Genomic DNA, 25,747 nt, shown 5'->3' on the forward strand with positions numbered 1-25,747 from the left:
CAAACCATTCATGCTACATCCTGCCCAAATTCCTCATTCACAAAGTAGGCACTGAATCTGGAGGCAGCGATTTGTTACACAACAATATGTTAATCATAACATCGCTAGACTTTCAGGCAAGAACAAATTATGTGATTAAAGTCTCAGGTATTCATGAAGTGTTGTGCCATATTATTATGCTTTTGATTGTGCTTGGTGTTTATATGTATAATGCATTCCAGACAAAAATCAAGTAGAAAGATAACAACTCAAGAAATTTCTACTAAATATAACCATAGCAGCATGTGCATCAAAAAACATCACATAAATCTCCTCTCTAAGACTGTTAGTAATTAAAATTCCCAAGAAAATGCCTCAGTTCAGTGACTCTTGAACTTTGATATGTATCAGAATCACCTGAGAAACTTGGTGAAATAGAGAGGCCCAGGCCTTTACCTACTTACTGTGCCTAAGCCTCTCTATTCTTTTTATTTAACTAATTAACGTATTTTAGAGAGAGTGAGCATGAGAGGAAGGGTGGTAGGAGAGAGAAAACAAGAGAAGCAGGCTTCCCATTGAGCATGGAGTCTGCTGCAGGAGAGCCTAGGATAACCTGAGCCCAAATCAACAGTCAGATGCTCAACCAACTGAGCCACCCAGGCTCTCCTTCTCTTTGTTAACTCTCCAGGTGACTCTGAAACACATTAATATTTAAGAACCACCAATATGGTGCTATGGTAAGTAAGGAGGGAAAAGAGGGTAATGTAGATAAAATGGCATTATTTCCTGTCCATCTACTCACTGCGTGTAGGAAAATTTTGAAGAGAGGTTTAACTGAAGGAAAAGTAAGTACCCTTATCAGAATGTCTCAGACAGTTTCTGAGAAGACACTTGCTTAATTGCAGTGCCTTCTCCCTCTGACTTGAGTGAACACCCCACACCCACACACACTTAGCAGTCTGAGGTTATGTGGTCATGCACACTTCATACCACAGGAGAAATAAGCACCAATCTAATTGCCAACTAACTGTGTAGGAGTAGAGTTATCTATCCTCAACACACAGAAGACCCTCAGGAGCAATTGCTTTTTTTTTTTTTTTTTTAACTCAGTGTTTCTCAACTTTGACTACACATTAGAATTACCCAGAGAACTTAAAAACAAAACCCTTTGCTGTATCCCAGACTATTACAAAAGGTCTAGAAGTGGATCATAGGCACAGGTTATTCATAAGTCTCCCTAGGTGGTTGATAGTCTATCAAAATTTGAAAACCTGTCTCTAACTCAGATTCTCACAAATGAGGCTGTTTCATCTTGAATTAAAAAAGAAATCTGTACCTTTCAGGGCCATCCTTTTATTAGGGTGCTCTTTAACTTGGTATCAAATTAAATAGTTAAAAATGTAAGAAAATGTGCAGAAAAACAAACTCCAGAAATTTCTATCAATATTCCTATCCCTTCTTTACCATATTGGCAAGCAGAATAAACAATTCCTTTCCTGTGCCAGAAATGTCAAGTGAAATTTTAAATTAAAACATAATACCATTTACACTAGTCCCCCCATTAATACTTGGATATAAATCTAATAAAATCTGTAAAAGATATATATGAAGAAAACTACAAAACTCTGATGAATTAAATCAAAGAAGCATTAAATAAATGGAGACATATCCCATTTTCATGGATAGGAACTCAATATTGTCTCAATGTCCATTCTTCCCAACTTGATCTATAGATTCGACACAAACCCAATCAAAATCCAGGAAGTCATTTTATGGATATTGACAAACCAATTCTAAAGTTTATATGGAAAGGTAAATGATCCAGAATACCCAACACAGTGTTGAAGGAGAACAAATTGGTGGAATAACACCACCTGACTTTAAAACTTTCTATAAACCTACAGTAATCAAGATTGTGATAATGTTTCCATGAATCCATAAATTATAAAGTCAATTTAATTATATACTTCAAATAGGTGAAGTTTATGGTAAACAATAAAACAGTTTAGAAAGACATAATGTATAATTAGCATCAAAGCTCTGAAGAAAAGGGGGCACCAGGGTGGCTTAGGTGGTTAAATAACTAATGCTTGATTTTGGCTCAGGTCATGAGATTGAGCCCCATGTAGGGCTCCATGCTGACTGTGGAACCTGATTAAGATTCTCTCTCTCCCTCTCCTTCTGCCCTTCCCCACTCCCATTCTCTCTCTTTCAAAATAAAGAAATAAATAAAAATAAAGTTCTGAAAAAATAAATAGGCAAAAATAAAGATTACTACTTTGAAAAAATTATTTTAAGGAATAGAAGAAAAAAGCTGCAGGAATTTTTTTCAAAAACGCATGAACTCTACAAAAATAACATTAATTAAATACATTGTTTACTACTATGCCAGATGTTATTCTAAGTGCTTTATATCATTTTATCATTAACTAACCCTATAAAGTTGATACTATATCCCCTTTTACAGATAGAGAAACTGAGCCTAACTGGATATAAAAGAAATTAAAGGATAGTTTAAAAAAAGAAACTTAAATTCAAAGGAAGATGGTAGTGCTAAAAAAATAATTCAAGGAAATAATAATGCCATTACATAATTGTAAATGTTGTTAGAAAGAGCAAAAAACAATGAAGATCCAAAAGTCATTCAGTGATGATCAGAATGGGATTGAAAGCATTAAAGTCAATGCAGAAGAAAAGGAGAAAGAGATTAATGTGATCAGAAAATAGATGATAAATAGATATGGATGACATAAAATGAGGACCAAAGAAAAGGTAATAGTGTTCTGATGGGTGCAAGAGAGAACAGCACAAAACTAAGTTAAAAGCTATTATCTACATTTTCTCTTAGCTGAGGGGGATTTTAAATATAAATGGCACTATCATTAACAAGAATATCAGATAACAATGTCCCTGCAGCTGTACTGAGGACTTCGCACACAGCAACTTGTTCGGTCATCAAGACCCTGGAAAGCATACACTCTAATTATGCCCATTTTACAGATGATTCTTAGAAGAAGATGACTATATAGCCTCAGTTTGCCTTGGACAATGCTGACTCACTTGTATGATACATCAATAAGTGAATGTAAATTACCTTAGGCACCATGTCTTCTCAAAAGTGTCAGAATGTGGACAGGAAATTACACGATGAACCTACTTTGAAACCAAAACTTCTAAGTGGCAGAACCAAAGCTGGTAAGTGGCAGAACAGAAACTTATAGCCAAATAAGTCTCCAAAGTCTTTCCTCTTAACCGTTTCATTACACCAACTATGTAGAGCTTAAGTGTTTATCACATCAAGTCAAAACTAGTGAAAAGTCATTCTAAGAAATCCTGCATGTCAAAGATAAATTAACAAGTCTACGTGCATTTGGAAGAAGCAAACACTTAAAAAGCAAAAATTAATTACTTAATTTAGTAAGTAAATAAAGTCTTAGATTTATTCTCTACAACATTTGATGAAATAAAAACAATTTATATACAGCCAAGGTAAAATTAAAGTAGGAAAACAATGAAAAGCTGCTCTTAGATATACACAAAGAGGCGGGCAGCAAACAGTCAAGCAATTGCTTAAAGACATTCTTCAGCTAATTGAAGGATAAATCAAAATGTAGACTTCACAGATACCAAAGTAAGATACAGAAGGACTGGCAGTCGACAACGAATCCATTTTAAAAATCAAATTATGTATAAATTGATCCAGAAAATATTGTGTGTGAATGAAATGTGCATGTTCTATTTCTTGAAAAACTATCACCATATTTAACTCCTCTACTGCATCAAAAACTCCAGTGCATATCAGTTAAAAATTTTATGAGGAAGTGGGTAGAAGAGAGGGAAAGGGAATATATGTGAGTCCTTTTCCTATTTTTCACAGAGGGAACTCAATAAATGATGTCTTATTTCCAGTGTTGATAAATTAATGAACTGAGCTTTAATTAAATTACTTGAAGATAAAAAAAATTAAAAAATAAATAAATAAAATACTTGAAGATATAAAAAGTAGATATTAGCAGAGCAAAGAACTTGTATGTCTTTTACATTATAGAAGAAAAACAACTAAAGAAAACCGTTAAAAGATGAAGAAAAAATGTGAAGATAACATAAAAACTAAAGAAAATACTGAAAATAATAGGGAAGGACAGAGCAGAGGTAAGAGTCAGGAAGTATATTAAGAGAACAAACACACATGTTCAACAATGAATACAAATGATTGAAACCACTGTCTCATTAAAGGAAAAACACTCTAACAGTGAACAAAAAATAAATAAATAAAACCTATAAATAAATAAACCTATTTACAGTAAGACCTAAAGCCAAAGACTAAAAAATACAAGGAAAAAAGGATGAGAAAAAATATGCAAAAGATACTAGTGGAAAAGAAAAATGGCAGATGTGTCAGGGCCAGCTATCTGCCAACCCAATATTCACGCTTAACTGACTGGCTTAAAGGATTCGCAATTTATGTGGCATGACAATATTCCCAGTTTCCCTTGCAAACAGGAGAGGCCAGAGAATCAAAGCTTTTTCCAGAGCTCCTTTAAAAAGAGCTGAGCTCCCTTTTGTTTTCCCCACTTCCTCCCTTCCACTGGCTGGAATGTCAACAAGATAATACTGGAGTGTCCATTTCCAACCATAGGCTGACCTTAAGGATAGAAGCAATTCACCAAGGATGCTATAGCAGTAATCTACAAGGGGCCTCCGTCACTGATGACACCCTGAAACCACTTCTCCAGCCGTGGCCTGCCACTTCCTATTGACTCTAGTTACTTGAGAGGGAAAACAAACAAACAAAACAAACAAAAGGCCATCCTGCTTCCACTACTCTTCAGATCTCTGTTTCCTACACCCAAAAACAATTCTGAACTCATACAAGATCATAAAATCAGTATAAAACCAAAATCCAATATGGAAAAAAGAATATTAAATGTGACAGAGAATCTCTTTTGCTGCTTGATATAATCCAACATGAGTGCATGTCATAAATTTGTGAGAATCTCTTTTGCTGCTTGATATAATCCAACATGAGTACGTGTCATAAATTTCTCTGTGACAATAATACACCAGAATGTATAGAGGAAAAGCTATAGGAAATACAAAGAGACACTTACAGAACTTACAGAATTGCAGTTAGAATGAGAGATATAAGCACATTTTTCTGAGTCTTTGAAAATTCAAGTAGATAAAACTGTTAGGTAAGAAAATGAAGGTTCTAGAGAATACAGTAGAATTAGTGAGGGTGCCCTGACACATATGCATATGAATGTGTTTGTGTGTATGTATATTTAATAGTCTCATAAATAAAATTTCATGGACTTGTTTTTCAATAATCAATTATACGAATATTTTTAAATATTTCAAAATATAGATTTTATCTCCAAAACATATTTCAACAAATAAATAAAAATAAGAAATTACATTAGATTGAACAAAAATATCAACATTTAGAAGTCACTCACAGTAATTCTTTGGTCCAAACAAATCAAAATGCATGTTAAATGTATTAAAAGAAATAATGAAAATAAGAATAATAAGCACCAGCATCCACATGACATAGCTAATAGCAAATGCAGAGGGAAAGTCATTGCCTTAAACATGAAAGAATGAAAATAAATGTAAGGCATTCAGTCCAAGAGTTCAGATAAAGAACACCAAAATTACGACAGAAGAAGAAATAGATCAAAGAAGCAGTAACAAGTATAGCACAAGAAAATCTTCTGGGGAAATTAGGAGAAAAGTACTCAAAGATGATTGCTCAGTGCACAGTTTCTGAAAAATCAGACACAACTGAAATCTCAGTTAATGTGAGGAATGAATAAAATCATGGGAACATCACATATTAGCATTACAGAGAGATAGTAAAAATAGCTATTATATTTATTGATATAAAAGCCTACAATATGTGAAATTAAAAAGCAGAATGAAAAGCAGAATGTGTAATATGATCTCACTGGGGAACTGAGGAATACATTAGGAGTTGATATAATTTGTATCTTTGCATTTAAGGTTAGTATTTAGAGTAGGCAAGTTTTGTTGTCATAATTAGAAAAATACAACCCTAAAAGCCTGGACTGCTAAATCCCGTTTCCTCTGTGTCCTCTTTAAAGTAGACCATTGCATTCCATTTCTATAGGGATAATATCTCTTAGTCAGTAGAACACGTGCGACCTCTTGCACCTATTAGAGGAAGTAATTACCAGATGTAATGCTGCAGTTATCTTTTCTCTAGGATCCCAATGATTTCTCTCTGCTTTCAAAGCCGTTTCCCCTCAGAGGATACTATCATTTCATATAAATGATGCGGAGCCCTCACCACCCCCTCAGAATGCACAGCAAAAATGAAGGGACTATGGAAAATGAACCAATGTAGAGAATCAGTGATTGTTTCCCATTCTGTGTCTCTACTTGAAAAGCTCTCCTTTACCAAGTGCTCTCTGCACCTTTAAAATGGGGAAGCTTGCACCCATTTGAAAGTAATATTCTGGGAATTAAATGTTGTGACATATGTCAAGCTCCCAGCACAGCGATTAGGTGGATTCCCCATCTTCCCTCCTCCGTATTCTTTCATGCCTCCTACCTCTATGATTAAAACTCCTCTAACCAATCCACGTTTACACAGATTCTAAAAGAGGCATTTAGAGAATCAACGTCCAAGTGTGGCAGTGATGTATCTCACTTAGATACTGTGCGTGGCATTGTATCAAGAGCAAGCTTAGACTGTCAGCTCATTCCTTTGAGAGAGAAGTCATGGGGCACGGGAGGTGGCAGGTCTATTATCATCTCAACCCTGAGAACTTTAGTCTCTGCAGGCTGTAGCACCTTCTAGTATCAGAGGATAAAAATCCCGCTCTAGGAAGTTAATTTCCTTTGTCCTAAACCCATACTTAGTCACCATTTTCCACACTGGGTGGAAAAAGGAAAGTTGTGTGCTTCATCCAAAGTAATAAAAGCACCAAAACTCAAATTTAAACCTCAAAACTATGATCTGAACTTGGAAGATTAATTCTCCTTACTACTCACTCGGAGATTAATCACACTCTGCCTGTGTCACCTACTGCTTTTGTATTATTTTACTCTTGTGATTTAACCTGGAGCATTCTATGGTCTGTTCTCTCCAACCAAACCATGAACGTCCCCACAGTACCTGACATAATGTATTCTTCGTTTATCAATTCAAGAGGTTGTTTTTCTGACCAATAATAGCATTTTTGATTCAATACAGCATGGACTTTTGAACAGTTTGGACTTGAGTAAGAAAATTCTTAATTTGAAAGGATTGTTCCAGAGGGGAAGGACCCCACTGCAACAGGGGAAGAGGACCATTATCATCGGGAGAATGTTCCTACCAGGAGATGAGCAAGGGTTATGACAGTAAGATGTTTATGAGGCTGGAAAGAGGCAGGCGTGGAGAAGAGGGGTGAACGGAGTGGTGTGGTCTGATAGCAAAGAGGAAAAGGTTTTCCTGAGGGACCAGCCTGGCCCATTCTAGTCAAGGGCTTGTAATAGTTGGCCATGACCCGCAAAGCAGCATCCATGAGTCTGAGCGGAGCCATATGTGAAACAATGGTTACTTGCAGTAATTTGTTTCTGGAACATAAAGAAATAGTTAATTTCTCTGTTTTACCACAGGATCAGGTAAGATTCAGTGTGGTCATAGGATACAAAAAGAAAAGGGGAAGCTCTGCCCTTTAGGAATTTGGAGACTAAACAAAGAGCCCAGGAAAATTTACACACATAAAGGAGTCATAATTAAGAAGGAAAGAAGGCAGACAATTAGCATTAGTGGATCAGCGTTATTTCATTTAATTTTCCAGTGATGGAGGCATGGTTGTCATCCCTGTTAACATGACAAAAGAGAAGCTTCAAGGTGTCCATGTGCTCACAGAAAGGAGGTAGCAGAGCCAACTTTGAACCCAGGTCACCCTGACTCCCGAGGTTACCGTTAATACATGAAAATGTCAAATAATGAATGAGTTCTGGGAAGGTCAGGAAATACCTGGGAGCTTTACATAGGACTAAAGAGAAACCTTCAGACTTCCAGACTGGAAGGAAGCAGAACGGCATCCCCACGGAGATGGACCCCAATGACCATCAAAAGTGCATATACAAGAACTAACCTTAAATATCTTGCCTGTAATTTTTATTTCAAAACTCATGAACTCTTCAAGCATTACAGGAAAACAATATATTTGTTTAAGGACATAAATATTGTAGCTAGGGTCCCCATGATAAATGTATGGGGCAGGAAGCTGGCGGGAATTCATGGAACCTTGAGCGTCTCCCTTCCAAGCCTCTCCATCATTCTGTTCACTGAAGATGAAACCCCTGGCACAGGAGCAACGCTTTTCATATTATGAAGGTTAAGGCTTAAAAAACAAATGCACCTACCCGATGGCTCCAAGGAGTTTGTGGCTGATGTGAGACTGATTCTGAGCAGAAAATTATCATAGAAAAGATGAAGAAGGGAACAAATTACCTGGGAAAGGTGACCTTCAACTAGAAAGGGAAGAGGCTGAGAGTGCATGTGAGATGCCATCCTCCAAACTGAATACTTGACTGACATACCGGACGGGATAGTAGAGGCTGGAGAGGCAAACTAGGCATGTACCAGGGACACAGGGGGGACCAGAAAAATAAGAGGTGAGACTCTCAGACACCGCTTCTTTTCCAAAGCCCCATAGCCTGCCTCAGAAACTAGATGAGTAAATACCTTTTAAAGTAGTTTCTTAGCAGTTTGTGCAAACTTCTCTTTTCGTATCTCCAAGCCTTGGTGCCATTTACTGAGAGTCTCACCCCAGGACCTGTTGCATTCTTGGGTACAGGAACTAAACGGAGGCCCACCCCGCAAAGGTCAGAAAGGCCAAATGAATTATTAAAGCACCCTTCAAAAGGCAGAAAAATATCTAAGGGATGGAGTTGGAGTTTTATTACCCATTTCCATACCTGGAAATTCTTCTTTCAGGCTCTAGTTATATATTTTTTAAAGAAGGCAAGTCTCAGAATTGTGACCCAAATTCCATGTCTGAGTGTCTCCAAAAGGGAGGTAGGTTAACTATGACTTCTTGGTGCTCTGAAAGAGAATAAAACTTCAGGAGATCCAAAGAGAAAGATATGGGGAAACTTCCCTCCCCTCTCTGGAGCTACAGGTGCCCAGTGGCTCAAACTCGGTCATGAGAAAGTAGACACTAGAAATGAGGTCTAGCTCACTGTGGGTCCCAGGGGCACAAGAAGCACCTCTCAGGGCTGAAGACCTGGCAGGGTCAGATCATTAAGACAAGAGCCCCAGGATGAATGCCACCGGCAGGCAACAAAAACTTCTGGCTTGGAGTTGGGTGTTAGAGATTTGCGGTCCTCCTAAAACAGGGTTTCTCATCCCTGGAGGCACATTAGAATCACCTGGGGGACACTTTAACCCTCCCAATGCCTAGGCTGCACCTTAAAACAATCTAATCAGAACCTTGGCATCCACACATTAGTGTCTTATAAAGCACCCTAGGTTAGTCCAATGTGTAGCCAGGACTGAAAACCTCGACTCTGGTGAGCAGTGAACATATAAAATATGGGGCTTTCTTTGAGAGGGCTCCCAGTTTCAATAGGGAACATAGAGCTTTGAGGCCCACTGTTTGTCATCTGTCAGTAAAACATTTATTAAAGTTTATATTGGGGTGGTGGCAAGATGGAGATTGCTAGGCTGCCACTAATGATATACTTAGCAGAGACTGGAGCTCTCAAAACAGGATAGGGCCACTATATGGGAAACTGGGCGGGCACTGCCTTGAATCAGCCCCTCAGCGCTGTTAGATAGTCAAAGCAAAGTTTCTCTACTGTACCACAACTACTTGCTGGGTTTGTGATTGTTGTTATTATGGGCTAACAACTAATTAATAAAACTAAAATAGTGACACTGTCAGTTGTGAAAATATTCTCCAAATGTTTTCTTCTCAGAGCTTATAGAAGCCTTGATCCATCCCAAATTAACTTGGGGGCAAGATGTGAGATAAAGGCCAAGGTCTGTTTTCTTTTCCATGTGGATATCCAGTTTTGGGAGCCATTTATTGAAAACACTTTTCACTCATTGGATAGTTCTGGTGTCTCTGTCAAAAACCAGGTACCCATATAAATGGGAGTCTATTTCCATAAATATAAAATGTTTTGTCTTGTTGCGCTATTCATCAGTCTTTCTTTTCTTTTTTTAAGATTTTATTTATTTATTTGAAAGAAGGAGAAGAGGGAGGGGCAAAGGGAGAGAAACTGTGCTGAGCGTAGAGCCTGACATGGGGTTTCATCTCATGACCTGAGTCGAAATCCACAGTCAGATGCATAACCAACTGAGCCACCCATGTACCCTTATTCATCAGTCTTTATTTAATTACAACATTGTCCTGATTTCTGTAGTTTTAATTAAATCCTGGACCTTTAACATTCTTCAATTTTAAGAGTACTTTGGATAGTCTAGGTTCAGTGCATTCCTATATTTTTGTATCAGTTTGTCCACTTCCACCAAATAAACTTGACTTGATTGTGACTGGAGTTTCACTGAATCTATTGATCAATTTGGGGGAAATTGACATCCTAACCACACTGAGTCTTCCAATCCCTGAACTGGGAGAGCTTTCCATTTTTCAATGTCTTCGTTAATTTCTCTCAGCAATGTTTTATAGAAGTATTTCACATCTTCTGTTAAATATATTCCTAAGAATATTAAATTCCTAAATTTAAAGAATTCCAAAGAATTGTAAATGAAAATGTTTTGTAAATTTTGTTGTCCAATACCTTCCACTTATTTTTAATCTCCCTCTGAGACTCATTATAGAGATGCTCACACATGTACTTTCTTTGCTTATATTTCTTAGCTATTTTCTCTCATTCTTTTCCTTATGTTACTTTTAAAGCCTTCTGAGAGTTTCTTATTGTCTGCTCTCTCACTAATTCTTTTTCATGCAATTCAAAGTATATCTTTAGTACTTTTTTCCAACTATTTTTATATCCATTTTTCCAGCTGGTACACCTTAAAACTTTTAGCTCTTCTCTACCTTCCTCTGTCTCAAAAGCTACCTTCCTCACTTGTAAACATTTAATCCATGGAGTGGTATGAAGAAAATAGACTTTAAATGGCCACCATGATACCTGACTCCTGGAATTTATACCTATGCATAATGCCCTCTTCTTGAGTGGAATGAGACAAAGGGAATGGCCTGTATGCAATTACATGAATGTGATTACATAAGAGTGTTAAACTCATGTTACTAGAATCCTTTCTCCCTTTACTGGCTTTGAAGGAACAAGGTGCCGTGAGTTCTACAATCATAAAGGAATGAAATCTGCCAACAGCATGGGAGAGCTTAGAAGTGCATCCTGGCCCAGTTGAGCTTCTGATGAAACCCCAATCCTGCCAGCACCTTGATCTCAGCCTAATCCATATGTGGCAAGAGGAAAGACTCAAAGACTAGACTATTTATCTTCATGCATGTGACCTACTCCTATCGCCCCGGATCAGACTCTGGAATTGCTGCTGCCATTTTCTGCTCTGTTCTAACCATGGGCCAACCAATATTCCACTTGGGCAATGTGTGCAGGGAAAAGAAGGCATAACTAGAAAGCTTCCTTTCAGCTTATCCCTGCTCATGGCGCCTGGCCCTTGCCTGTTTCAGATTTCCCCTCCCACCTCCAGCCTTCATCACATTTTGACTCAACCAGTCTCTGACTCATGCCCAGAAATTCCTAACAGAAAAGTACAGAGATTGTAAGTGTATATAGCTCAAAGATTTTAATAATTTGAATATCCTCATGTAATTATCACCCTGACCAAGAAACAGAATATTACTGGCATCCCAGGGGCTCCTTCCTAGCTTATTCCAGTCACTTCCCACAAAAGGTTTCTTAGCTTTTAATTTATGTAAATGAAATCAAACAGTATGTATTAATTTGTGTCTAACCTCCCTATAACTCAAAATAATGACTGTGAGATTTATGTGTTTTGTCACCTATAGTAGCAGATCACCCATTCTCATCGGTATATGTTTTCCATGGTATGAAAACACTACAGTTTGTCCACTTTTCTCTTGATGAATGCCTAGGTAGTTTCAAGTTAGGGGCAATTACAAACAGAGTTTCTCTATTCCTCTTTACATTTTTTTATTAACATGAGTACTCATTTGTGTTGGGTATTTTTTTTAGTAGAAAATCTGCTAGGTCATAGAATATGCATATGATCAGCTTTAGATAATGCTGCCAAGAAGTTTTCCAAAGTGCTTGTGCTAATTTGCATTGCCATAGTAGTGTATGATAGTTCTTCATCCTACACATCCTTACCAACACAAGGTATTTCCTATCTTTATCATTAAAGCTTTCCTAGCAGGTGTCTCATGGCTTCACTAAGCCCTGTGATCCACCAATGCCTCTCTCATTTTGTGGAATCTCTAGAGATGAATTCAAGTGAGAACCTAGAAGCCACGTGAGAAGTCCCAAGATCTGTAGTCAGCATGCTAGGGAACCAGGGAGCTGATGTGTAGTTTCAGTCTAAAAACCAGGAGGCTTGAGGGTCAAGAAGAGGTAATGTTTTAGTTCAATCCCAAAGGCCTATAAAAACCAATGTTCCAACTCAAAGCAGTCAGAAGTTCCTACTTATTTATGGGAGAATCAGCCTTTTTGTTCTATTCAGGCCTTCAAATGATTGGGTAAAGATCATTCACGTTAAGGAGGGCAATCAGATTTACTCAGCCTACAGATTCAAAGATGTTTCATCCAGAAACATCTTCACAGACACACTGAGAATAATGTTTGGCCGAATATCTAGGCGTCTCACTCTCCAGTCAAGATGACACATAAGGCTAGCCATCATATCATATTAGCTTGTCATCTTGTCTACAACCATTCCTTTCAAATGTGATATAGTATTATTCCATTACACATATATATAGTTATACTTAATATAAATGAAAAAGTATTATTTTGTTTGATGTTTGTGAGTTTCATGTATAATATGTTATATTTGCTATAAATTATTCATTCTCATTAATTTATAATATCTCATTGTGTGACTACATGGAAATTTATTTATCTGGTCTAATTCATTTACCTGATGAGCCTGTGGATAGTTTCCAGTTTGGAGTTTTTCATTAATGTTGTCACTTTGAATTTGAGGTTTCTTTTGATTTGTTTCTAAACAATATCACAAAGGCATCTTTTCAGCGTCTCCTTATATTCACACATAAATGTTTCTCTTGGGTAGCCACAGATCAAGAAAATGATCCATCTGGACCATGAGTGAAGAGAAAACAACATGACCAGGAAGTTCTCTTTCCACCTATGCCCTGTCCGTATGGCATCTACTCTTTTCTCTCTGTCCACCCTCACTACACCATGACTTAACCAGCTTCTGCCCTTTCCCAGAAGTTTTTCACAGATTTCGTTTTATAAATATTTATTGAAGTAAAACATACTTACAGAAAAGTACATACATTTTACGTGTGCTGTGCAATGAACTTCCCTAAATTAAATGCATAAAAGTAACCCAGATAGAGATGGAAAATTACCAGCATAAAGAAATGGAATGATGCATCACAGGCTATGTAATTTTAACTTTACTGGATACTGTCAAATCGCTCTTCAAAGTGACCATGTCTGCTAACTCTTGTAGAAGTGAGAAAATACACCCACTTCCTCTCATCCTTGTCAATACTTGGGGTAGTCAAACCCTAGTTTTCCCTATGCCAATAGATAAAAATTTTGTCTTATTGTTTTTGGTTGCTTTTCCTTAATTTTTAATATGGTTGGGTGTCCCTTCATGTTAATTTGCCAGTCAGAATTTTCTTTGCTCACTTTGCCATCGGTTGTCCTGTTTTGACTCCTTGCCCTTGGACCCCATGGCTTATCCAGTTTTCTGGACAGCTTCCTCCTATTTGCTGCCCCTTGTTACTGGACCAAAGTGGATCCACTCCTTGGTCACTGTAGGCAGAGATAACACCAGGTGGCATTGTCTCTCAAAGTCAACTTTATTTGTACAAACAAGGAGATCATGGAGAATGATTTCCAAAGTCATGTTTCCCTGAAAAAGAAAAAGCAGGCTTCTTCTGTTAGGACTTGGGATAAGTATTCCAAGGGGGATTTTAACATTATAATGAGGCAGAGGCACTTTTTTTTTTTTAAGATTTTATTTATTAATGAGAGAGAAAGAGAGAAAAAAAAAAAACAGGAGTAGTAGGGTGGGACAGAGGGAGAGGGAGAGAGAAGCAGGATTGCTGCCAAGCAGGGAGCCTCACACAGGGCTCAATCCCAGGACCCCGGGATCATGACCGGAGCTGATGGCAGATGCTTAAGCTTAATAGACCCAGCCACTCAGGCAGCCTTTCTGGCACTTTCCGAGTCTGCTACATAGGCATCTTCCTCAAATGTTTCTTTTTTTGTTTCGGCATCTTGTTAGTTTCTTAAAGGTAAGATTGACAGTTAGGCAGAAGATTTTAGGACCTTCTTGAGTTCAGGAGGTCAGGCCAGTGACATCTGCTGCCCCTTTTGTGTACACTTAATATCTTCTTGTCCACAGCAGTCTATATATTCTTCTGGGCTGTCCAGATTATGCAGAAGCTTTCCCACTTACTTTCATCAGGGCTTTGATTTTTTATGCTCATCACTAACCTGCTACCTCTTATTCCACGTGTCATGAACCAATGCTGCACCTATGTGGAGCATTTCCCATGTAAGTAATCAGGTGGTTATGCTTGGTTGCAATACAGGCAGCTGAGTTCTGTTGCTTTACACCTGGCCGGCTACCCTTACTCATGTTAACTTCATGCCTCAATAGGCATTTCAGATGTGATGCAAATCCATGTACTTTAGAGTCAAGGCACCACCGTCTAGAAATTTCGGAAGAGATGAGTTATCTCATTTCCTTCAACAAGTTGTGAGATCTTGGGCAAGTCATTGCACCTCTGAGAGCCAGCCTTTTCTAGGCTAAAATGAGAACATAAAGATACATCCCCTACCTACCTCACAGAGTTGCTTGGATATCCAACGAAAGAACATCAAAGTGATACGAGCATTTACCAGGCAGCACTCCCAGTCATGTCACCAGGTGCCAAAGCATATTGACAAACAGACCCCAGGTTTTTCTGAGAAGTGCCCTGCAAAAATCTAGAGTAAACCACGGTGTGAAATACAAATGTGCAATTTCCCCCCACGTTTACTGAAATAACACGCAGGCTACTAAGGACATGGCTAGGTGAGTATTGTAAGTCAGAGGGCCAGCTCAGCCGAAGCAGATGCATAATTATGACTTGATATCCGAAGAGCCAACATGATCTGAATTAATCAGTCTGCTGTTGAGTCCAAGTTCCAGTATTGTTGAAGCTGGAGCAGAAGTGGGGGGTCCATCTGGAAGTTAGGGAGCCACGTGGATCGCTGGGGGAGGAGGGGGTACTCCCACCAGCTCTGAAGGGAGGCCGGGCCCTGGAAGGGACAGCAGAGAGGAAGAGGCTGTGCCGGCTACTGGATCATAACTGCTGAGGAGAGAGAGCAGCACGTGGATGGTCGCAGGTGCCAGGCGGAGCTCTTCAGGGAGGTGGGCCCTGGAAGGACTGGGGCCTCTCTGCTCAGCCGAGCTCCAGCCAGACGCCTTGGGAGGCAGAGCAGGTGCAGAACTGCAGCCGCCTGGGCCATGCCAGCCCACCTCGCAGAGGCCAGCCCCGACTCCAGCCACCCCAGCGGGGCCACGCAGACCCTGGAGGCTTCCCCAGTCCTCTGCACCGAAGTGGTGACTTTCACCCAAGTGGTGGAAAGGGAGGAGTGGGGCTCCTTCTACTACTCCTTTAAGGTAAGTCTCCTGCTTTCCAGTCTGAAAAGACTTTAAATAATGAGACAAGAATTTAAGAGACTCCGTTAAACTATCGTTGCCAATACCGTGAATGGGTACGGTTTATTTTCTCTACCTAAAAGAGTAAAAGGGAAAAAAAAAAAAAAAAAAAAAACCCTGATGAGCTAAAGCAAGGAGGTTTTTCATACTGTGCAAGGACCTATAACTGTAGTTTCTTATGAATACTGGTCTTTTTGTCCTGCTGCTGCTGCTGCTGAAAACGTGTGAATCTTGAATAGCATTTATGTCAACTAAGAGGCTGCAGAGTGGATGATTTTTTTTTTATTTCCCCCCTTTCCTAAGGGAAAAGCCCTTCTAATTAGTTCTATAGTAGGGCTTGAAATATTGTCCGTTTCTTGTAGGGATTATTGCTGTGAGTTTTTTACTAGGAACTATCAGAGGTGTGGAAAGCCCACATCCCCCGGGACAGTGCCTAGTGCAAGGAGAAACGGAGCAGTAAGGAAGGAAAGCCCACACTTGTTTTTTGATCCTGTGCTTTGAACATCGGTGAGCAACAGATTCTCTGACTGTAGTTTTAGTGCCACGATATGCAACAAGTTGCGTCCTAGACAAGAGTAAATCAGACTTTGGTGACTTTCACCTTCAAAGCATCCAAGGGCCATACTGAGGAAATGATAAAAATGACCTAATATTGTTCCCCCTTCTATAACATCGAGGTCAGAAACAACCCAGGCATCTGGAAAAGAGTTCTCTGCTTCTTGCATCAGAATGCAGAGATGTCAGGATACTTCACAAGCTGCAGGAAGGAAGGTGCATTAAATCATGATGATAATTCCCAGGGCTCAAACTGGTCTTTTGCACCAAAAAAGGAAAATAACTTCGAGAAAATTCTAGCTCTTTTGTTTGTTTGTTTGTTTGTTTGTTTGTTTGTTTGTTTGTTTAATCCTCTGGGTGTTGTTGAAATGATTTAGTTTTTACCCCACGAAGTAGAATTGCTGTAACATCTACCTCTCTACTGGAGCTTTGCTTCTTTGCAAACACTCAAAATAAAACTTTTAGCAGGGAGAAATCCTGGGAGGCAGCCTAGCGCTCTTCAAAAGCCAAGGGACAAAATAGCAAAGCAGAGCCTGAACAAGTCACTTGGGCTGGCTCCACGGGACCAAGTGGCCTGGAACCGCCTCCTAACACATGCACATGCACCGCCCGGCTGCCCAGCTCTGGGACCAAGAGCAGGACCTGCAATTGGAGCTTATTGCCATTTACCTTTGACGAAAGAATCCTCTCTATGAAATCAGCTTGCAGATCCCAGATTCTGTCTTAGAGAAGCAGGCTTTGTGCACCCAGGAAATACCCTGCTCCTTCCCAGTGACACTGCCTCCGCAGCCTCTTTGATGGTTATAAAACCTGACAGCAAACAGAAGGAAGAGAGAATGGCCATCGCAAAGGGATGCTAAGCAGCAGGAAGGCAGTTGTTCTGAGACCCCGGCAATAATCCCTCTCCACCAAAATCTCATTTGCCCTTTTTCGAATACAGCTCCGAAGGGGATATTTTGACTATTCAGACAAACAAGTCCCTGCTGGCTCTCTACTAGTGTTTATACTCTGTCCTGGCAACGTCATCTCTAGGCACGGACGGAATCACATCATTTTTTATCTCATTCTTCTCTGTGTTTGCCCTTAAACAACTGGACCAGGGGACAAGAAAAGAAGATTAAAGAGAGGGACTATTTGTCCGGGACCTTAGGATGTTCCATTTCATTTTTTGACCCATGCGATTGCTGATTAAAACCCAGTGATTTGTAGTAACAAGGCAGTCGGTGGTGGTGGTGGGCACATAACTGAAATGTTTCAGGGTAACTTTTCCCCGGTGGGGTCCTCTTTGACCAGGGCAGTTCTGTTAACACTGTGGATACAGAAGCAATTCTGATGCAAACCCTTGTTCATTGTCAGCCTTTTATTGCACATACTTCTCAAGAAGAAAGTCAGAACTGCTCTTGACTGTCTCCCAAATGTGTCCTTTGAATCCCCGTTCTTTACCAAAAGCAGCAAAACTATCATAAAAATCAAAATGGCATCAGCAGAAAAAAGTAGCAGAGTTAATAGCAACAGCAGTGGTCTAACATCTCTCCTTTGCTGTGGGCTTTCTCGGTGCCAGGGATCTTTCTAAATGACTCCTGTGACGTCTCGCATTTCACTCTCACAAACTACGGTACGTCTTTCCATCTGGAATCGCCTTCCACCTTCATCTGCATTGATCTAAATTCCATCCATTCTTTTTTTTTTAATTTTTATTTAAATTCAATTAATTGACACACAATGTATTATTGGGTTCAGAGGTAGAGGTCAGTGATTCATCAGCCTTATATAACACCCAGTGGTCTTACATCACCCGGTTACCCCATCCTACCACCCCCTTCCAGGAACCCTCAGTTTGTTTCCTATGATTAAGAGTCTCTTATGGTTTCTTAAGTCTCCTCTGGAGTTGTTTCTTCCGTGAAGCCTCCCTTGCCCATTTCTCCTCTGAGTTCTGTTAGTGTCATGGAATGTACCTGTCTTCTTGCCACTTAATCCCACTGTCTTCAACTGCTATTTCAATCTGTGTCTGGAGATGTATAATAGTCATTAAGCTCCTTGAGTGATTTTCGTTTCATATTCTCTCCAGAAACCAGCACCATGCTAGGCATACTCAATAAACATTTACTACATTAATGAAGCGTGGTGTTCTGTTTCTGTCAACTGCCCACGTTCTGTCAGAAAGCTTGCTTTCTCGGTGACAGAGATGGAGGCCTTGTTAACCATGACTGCACATGGCAGCCCGTGCCCCGCCTTGTCTCTACCCACTGTACTCGCCAAGCAAGGTCCTTCTTTGCATGAATATTCAAATCATCATTATCCCATTTCTAAGCCAACGTGACCAAGGTAAGTTATGGATTCCAGTGAGTGGGGTATAGAATTCTTTGTGGGGCCATAGAGCTGGTACCTGATTTAGCCCTGGGAACCTGTACCCACCCCGTTGCAGCCTTGCTAGTCTCATTGGGCTTGTTCAGTCTGCATGCCTGGGCTTTGTGTTTCCTGGCTAGCACTTGAGTTCTCCTCTGAACCCCAAAGCTCTCTTGGCAGGAGACATGACATTCATCTGGTTAGCTTTTCCTTCCACAAGCTTAGAGCCTTTCTCTCCTTCCATTTCCACCCCCAAATTCTTGACCCCCTGCTTCCCACTGCTCTAATCTACTCTGCTGTCTAAGCATGTCCTTGGATATAGGCAGTAAGGTTAGAGGTGAGTTCACCACCCCCTTCCTCTATCATGAGCTTCATGTGACTAACACTATGTGGTCCTGGATTCAAGGTTTCCCGCTCAAGCCCTGGTTTCCTTCAGAGTTTCCAATTTCAAGTTCCCATCCAGCTCACCTCCTCAATTCCTAGCCCCAGCACCAAATTCTCCCAGAAATTCCCAAGGAGGTTGGGACCTGGCTAATGAGAAAGTGAATGGAGGACATGAATAGAAACGCATCCAAGTGAAAGACAAAGATGAGACTCTTCATTATAGCCATTCATTTTGCCTGTGAATATGTTGACAATGTTTCCTCTATCTCTGATTCTTAATGATGAGAAAATTAATTCAAAGTAACTGGAAGAGAAACGGGTCTGAATTAGTAAATTGGTGAAATGATAAAATAATGCAAATGAACTCATTTTTATCACTCTCAGGTGAGGGAAGAAACTTGAACCAAGACTGCTAAATATTACCTTATGACAATCCTTTATTGAATCTCCTTCAGTGGGAAGCTACAAATGATTCGTGATTAGTCTAACTATTATTTATATGTAAATGGTTGCTTCTAAGTGCTTGAGGGTGATTGGACACAGCTTTTTCCCTTTGTTAGTGCAACCTTCTGCCTACTGTCTCACTGTTAATTTTCTTAACACACTTTTCCTCCTTTAATACACTTTTCCTCCTTTAATATAACAGAAACAAATTCTACTTCAATCCCTGTCCCACTTATCTCACATGAGGCTTTAGCATGAGCTCAACTGAAAAAGCTTATGTAGACTTGCTTGTTTTTAGTATATCTCAGCTGAAATTTAGTATATTTCTAAGAACTTGATCTATTTACTTAGTACCAACATTTTCATCTACAGGGACTGTCAGCTCCTCTTTGCCCATTTGCCTGAACCCTCCTCATGTCCCATCCCACCTCTTGTGGAACTGTTTGTCTCCTTCCTGTCTTGAACCCCAGGATGGTGTCCATGATGCACTTCCTGGAACCCAGGAGTCATAGATCCCTGATCTCCCCATGTTATCTCCTGCAGATTACAATAAGGGCCTTGCATTCACATCATGCATTTGATGTCTTCTACATAGTTTCATTCGATATGTTCATTTTCAGTACATTCCTATAGTTGAATATGTGGCTGTTCATAAGGCAATGGCTACTAATTTTTGCTCAGTTAAATAATTATTAAAGGTCTGCTATTATTACCTGCTACTGCTGTGCAGACCTAGCATTCTACTTTTCCTTCCCTTACTGGGTAAGCTCTATCGTGTCCAATTTTACTTTGTATCACTGAGAAAGGCACAGATGTTGCTGGTTGGCTCTATGAGAACATCGGACAATTCCCAAGCAATGTACTCTAGTTTGTGAGAAAGGAAAACTTACTCAAATAAATTTCTCTTTGCATTACTAATACATCTCAGGACAGGAAACATAACCTTAGTTAATTCCGAGTGAACTCAGAATTAGTTTTTCAGTCTGTGAAGGGTTTTCCCATTTTCTGACTCAAGGAAGGTGTCTAAGCTCTATGGATGGTCCCTTTATGGTATGTTCACATGTGTGTTAAGAGGGGAGGGGTGGGGGTCCAACCTGGGGAGAGCCCTGGGAAAGTTGGCATCAGCTTGAAAATTGCTGTCTGGCTTTCAGAAGTAGTTATCCTTTTCCAGACCTTTGTCTCGATCCCCATCTGGCCCAGGTCAGGATCAAACTATTTTCTGAGCAGAGTATTTTTTGTCAAATTTCATTCAGGCACATGGATGTTCACATCTCCCTTTTGCTCTCCCTCAGTCTCAGCCACATTTTTGTGTCCTTACTGAGAATGAAAAGTTTGCCTATCTTCAAGCTCTGGGCTGTGGGGAACAGTGGCATTGTCTCTGGTGCTCTCTCTACCCACTTGGCGATCATATCTGTACCACTCCCACCTTATGGATAACTGAGAGAACCCCCAGGGACTGCCATTCCCTAATTCCTATACAGTGAGTGGACTTCAGCCCCCCTTTAATCCTGTGCTTTCAAAATTAGTGGATGCTATCTCTTCCTTTTTTGGTGCAAGCCCTTGGAAGGAGCAATACAATATCCTCTCACCAGTGTCTACACTTCCTCACATCCTATACCACTGTTGTACCATTCTACCTGCCAGCTTCATCAGTCTTTCTTTATCAAGGGGAAACTGGCTACACTGTGTTCTTCCAAACCTATTATTCCAAGCTCTCTGCTCTGAATGCTCAAAAGACACTCCTCTTGCAAGGGAAAAAGCTATTTCTTTTCAAGGTATTTAAGATATCCTCCGTAAAAAAAAAAAAAAAAAAAAAAAGATATCCTCCTTGAGACTTTTTTTTTTCTTCAAGGCCTAATGCTCACTTGTTTCTCTCTGCCTCCATTGGTAAAGACTATACCCTGAGGGCAGATGAAGTAGTGCTCTCTGACGGCCTAAGAAGGAGAAGGATTTATCAAAGGAATTGTAAGGAACACATCCATTTATGCTTCAAAATGTCACGCTGTCATACTTGAAATAACTTCCTGTTGATGTAGTAGGTAAGAATGTGTGAAGCCATATACTCAAGTGGTCAAGAAATGTAATATTGTTGTTCTGTAACTGAACTTAGCCCTTCTCTGGACCTATCAGTCACCTGATGGCAGAAGTGGCTTAGTCATCCAGGTATGTCATCCAGGCTCTCGAATCTTCTCCATCATTTTACTGAAGCATGGCCTCTATAGCCGGAATGCTGGGGTCAGGTCCCAGTGCCACCACTATCTAACTGTGCAACTTGGGGCAGTTCACTTCTACCTCTGCCATGGTTTCCATGTCCAACAAATGACACTAATAATTAAATGTCCTTCAGAGCATTGTTGTGGCAAGTTAAGTGATGGAAGCCTTTAAGAACAATGAGTGGCCTAAAATGTTCAATAAACGTTAGCTCTTATATCCCTAGGAACTAATTGTTTTTCACTCTTTTCTAAGGCTGCTTCCTGAGAGATGAGAAGCCACCATTATCTATACTTATGAATATTCTTGAAGATATTATTGTAGTTGAAGCTCTTTGGGACAGTTTTAATATGCATTAAGTCCTCACACAGGAGTGGTGAATTGAGCTGTTTCTTTTCTTTCAATTAGACCATGAAAAATGTAGAGTAAGATATTTAGAGAAGATTCCATTTCTTACTTTATCATCTTGATATAATGTCTAATTTTTATCTGTGCAAGCTTAATGGCCCACTACAAGAAAGGCTATTTGCAGAGATGGGAAATTATGCCCTATCTAGCAGAAGAAAGGATAGACTTCTACTGTGGCAAAAAGATTTTCTGGGCTACAAGATGGCAAAACTACTCATGGTCATGATGAAATCATTAAGAAGTAATCATCAGGGATTTTTTTTTCCTCTTTACTTAGGCAATATTGGTGGCTGCCTAAAAATGTTGAGTCTCTTACACTTGTCAGTATTTTACAGCCAACAACATAATTTCACATGACTTCATTTGACCTACCATCAGTGCTAGAAGGGCTTAAAACAGCATTCTTATTTTTTAACCAGATGTGAACATGAAATCTAAGAAAAGTTAAAGGTATGAACTTCCTAATAAAATAGAAAGAAAAAAAGAAATCAGACTCTACTGTTGATTTTAGTCAGGATAGGTTAGGTTTGCAACAGCAAAAACTAAATCCTGAATATTGGTGATTTAACATTTCACAAGTTAGTTTCTCTCACCCATCCCCATTGCGAGCAAGTCCACTTGTCACTCTGCCTTCTAGAACAAAATGGTTTCCAAGGGAAAAGGCAAACTTTCTCATATCTCCTTTGGCCTGTCTGATATAGGACTTTGACTCAATTCCATTGGCAAGAACCAATTAGGTGATGGGCATGGGAAACGTAGCTTCACTGAACATCTTCAGTGTGGTGAACATAGTGTACTGCTTTTAAAGCTTGGCTTGATTTTCACCTCCTACAGGATGAAATCCAAATTCTTCAGCCTGGCCTAAATATGTTCACGCCCCCCCCCCCCCATACATTATATAGCATACACTCATGAATACACACACATGCACACACATACATGCACACGTACTAGATTTCAGTCATGGAAGGACAACTCTAGATCCCACTTCCCTAGCATAGTGTCTGACACAGAGCAGATAAATGGTCAATAAATATTTTTGTGAGTGAAAGAGCATATCAAGAAACAGTCTGTATCATAAGTTTATTCCTAAGGTCTCAATAAATTAATGTGAACATATTAATGGAATGGAAGTGGATGGAATCTTAAACCTTATTCTACAACCGTTGGGATTGAATTTTAAAGGTACTAGATTTGAGGGAATTCCTAATACCACAGCAAGGCCATATAGCAGGAGAGGGTGTATAGACAGATCTTTAGAGCTGAAGAAAACAGCATTCAAGGTCTGACTATACCTCTTTCCATGTGCTAACTCTCATTCCACATCTGAGGCCTGGAAACCATCCACTTCTGAACCCAAGACATCAAACAGTTATTGGGAAAGGCACAATGTTAACATTCACTCCCCTGCTCTCCATTTATGTGTTCTGATACCTGATTATAGAAGTTCAGCTATAGAGATATCCTAAAAGGTCAGAGGGCAAAGGGCACCATCTGTGGACCATAGGACCTGCTGCAATGGGGTGAATGGATTCATCCTACTAGAATCTCAATCAAGCAGCCACATGATTCCTATCTGCTACTTCTGGATACTGCAAGTAGACAATGTGTCTGTCCTGTGAACAGTGAGACTATAGCTGCTTTCTCAGGAGAGGACCCAATACTAGGTACTAGGAAACCGAGAAGGAGGTATCACTGTCGTGAAGGGCTGGTAAGCTAATGCATTAATTCAACAAATATTACTAAAATGACTTCAGCCTTTCAAAGTCCTAATACGTATAGATAACATAAATATTTCTCACTCAATTTAAATTTTAAAATAAATTAAATACTGTGTCTAAAAATAAGTCAAAAGTGCAACTGTAATAATGCAGAATACAATTTTTTAAACTATGTTCTTTCCTTCCCTGTATGTTATGTACCCTTTCACCATATCAAGTTGAGAATCACCTACTGGCTTCACCGAATATTACCTTAAGCACTGGGGGTTCAGAGGTGTAAGAAACAGGTACCTTGCTTTCACACAGCTCTGTCTAATGGGGAACCAGACATTTAGTCAATAATTATAAGGGATATGGGTATAATCATGTAGAAAAGGGAAGGGGGGAACTGGGTGGCTCAGTTGGTTAAGTGTCCAACTCTTGGTTTTGGCCCAGGTTATGTGATCTCAGGGTCATGAGATGGAACTAGCACCCAGCTCCCCACTCAGCAGAGTCTACTTGCCCCTCTTCTGATGCCCCTCTCCTCCATAATCATGTGTGCTTTCTCTCTTTCTCTCTCTTAAATAAAAAAAAAAAATTAAGAATTAGGTAAAGGGGTCCCTGGGTGGCACAGCGGTTTGGCGCCTGCCTTTGGCCCCGGGCGCGATCCTGGAGACCCGGGATCGAATCCCACGTCGGGCTCCCAGTGCATGGAGCCTGCTTCTCCCTCTGCCTGTGTCTCTGCCTCTCTCTCTCTCTCTCTCTCTCTCTCTCTCTCTGTGACTATCATAAATAAACAAAAATTTTAAAAAAAGAATTAGATAAAAAAGACACAAGGGACTACTAGACTAAACAATATAGAATTTTTTTATAGGCAAGATCTTTAAAGTTTTATTAGCAAAAATGCTAACAGTGAAAACTAATTTTAGAGAGGTTAATCAGCCTGCAGGGTGCCAGATGGGTTGCATGGAGGGAACCCTGGGGAAGGAAAGTCAGTTATGATGCCAAAATGAGAGATGTCAGTGCTCAGGCAAGGACTGTCTTGTCTGACAGTGGGAAGAAAGTGCCTGTGTCAGGTCACATGCAGGTTTCAGGGAATCAGAGGCTGAGGCAGAGAAGGAAGTTGATATGGGGGTTAAAATTGATAAGGTGATCCCAAAATGTAGATAAAAAGGCAAAGGAAATTGAATAATCATAATAATTCTGAAAAAGAATAGTCAAGGAACTCATCCTAGCTGATTTACAGACTTACTGTAAAGTTACAGTGAGGTACTGAAGGGATGTTAAACATCTAGAAATGGGAAAGAAATAGACCCACACATACATGGTCAATTAATTTTTGGCAAAGATAAAATAGCAATTCAATGAAGGAAACAAAAATAGTGCTGAAACAAATATATAGGTATATGTAAAAAGTGAACCCCTACCCAAACTTTATACCCTATAAAATTTAACCTCAAATGGATCAAATACCTAGGTGTAAAAGCTAAAATAAAACCCCTAGAAGAAAATATAGGAGAAAATCTTTGTGATCTTGGATTAGGCAAAGATTACTTACATACAACCCTAAAAACACAATCTATATAAGAAAAATTTGATAAATTGGACTTTATTAAAATTAAGAACTTCTGTAATTTGAAAGGTGCCATTAAGAGATAAAAAGGCTAATTACATACTAGGAAAAAATATCCATAAATTATATACATATCTAATGGGTAGTTTTTATCCAGAACATATAAAAAATTCTCAAAGCTCAATAATAAGAAAAAAAATCTCAATTTAAAAAGTAGCAAAAGTTTTAGGTTTAGGGGCATCTGGGTAGCTCAGTTGGTTAAAAGTTCAAGTCTAAATTTGGACTCAGGTCATGATCTCA

At 39.5% G+C, this 25,747-nt stretch overlaps 1 protein-coding gene across 2 annotated transcripts in view; it reads left to right on the forward strand.

The window, feature by feature from the left end:
- The first annotated feature begins 15,524 nt into the window (after positions 1-15,524).
- Positions 15,525-25,747, forward strand: part of NPSR1 (neuropeptide S receptor 1) — a 142,597-nt gene continuing 132,374 nt past the window's right edge. For both annotated transcript variants that reach the window (XM_038557316.1, XM_038557317.1), the window contains exon 1: positions 15,525-15,787. In XM_038557316.1, the coding sequence (XP_038413244.1) occupies positions 15,632-15,787 (156 nt within the window). In that variant the 5' untranslated portion in view covers positions 15,525-15,631. The remainder of the gene's footprint in view (positions 15,788-25,747) is intronic.

The sequence above is a fragment of the Canis lupus genome, chromosome 14 (genome assembly GCF_011100685.1).
Source record: "Canis lupus familiaris isolate Mischka breed German Shepherd chromosome 14, alternate assembly UU_Cfam_GSD_1.0, whole genome shotgun sequence".
NCBI classification, from domain to species: Eukaryota; Metazoa; Chordata; class Mammalia; order Carnivora; family Canidae; genus Canis; species Canis lupus.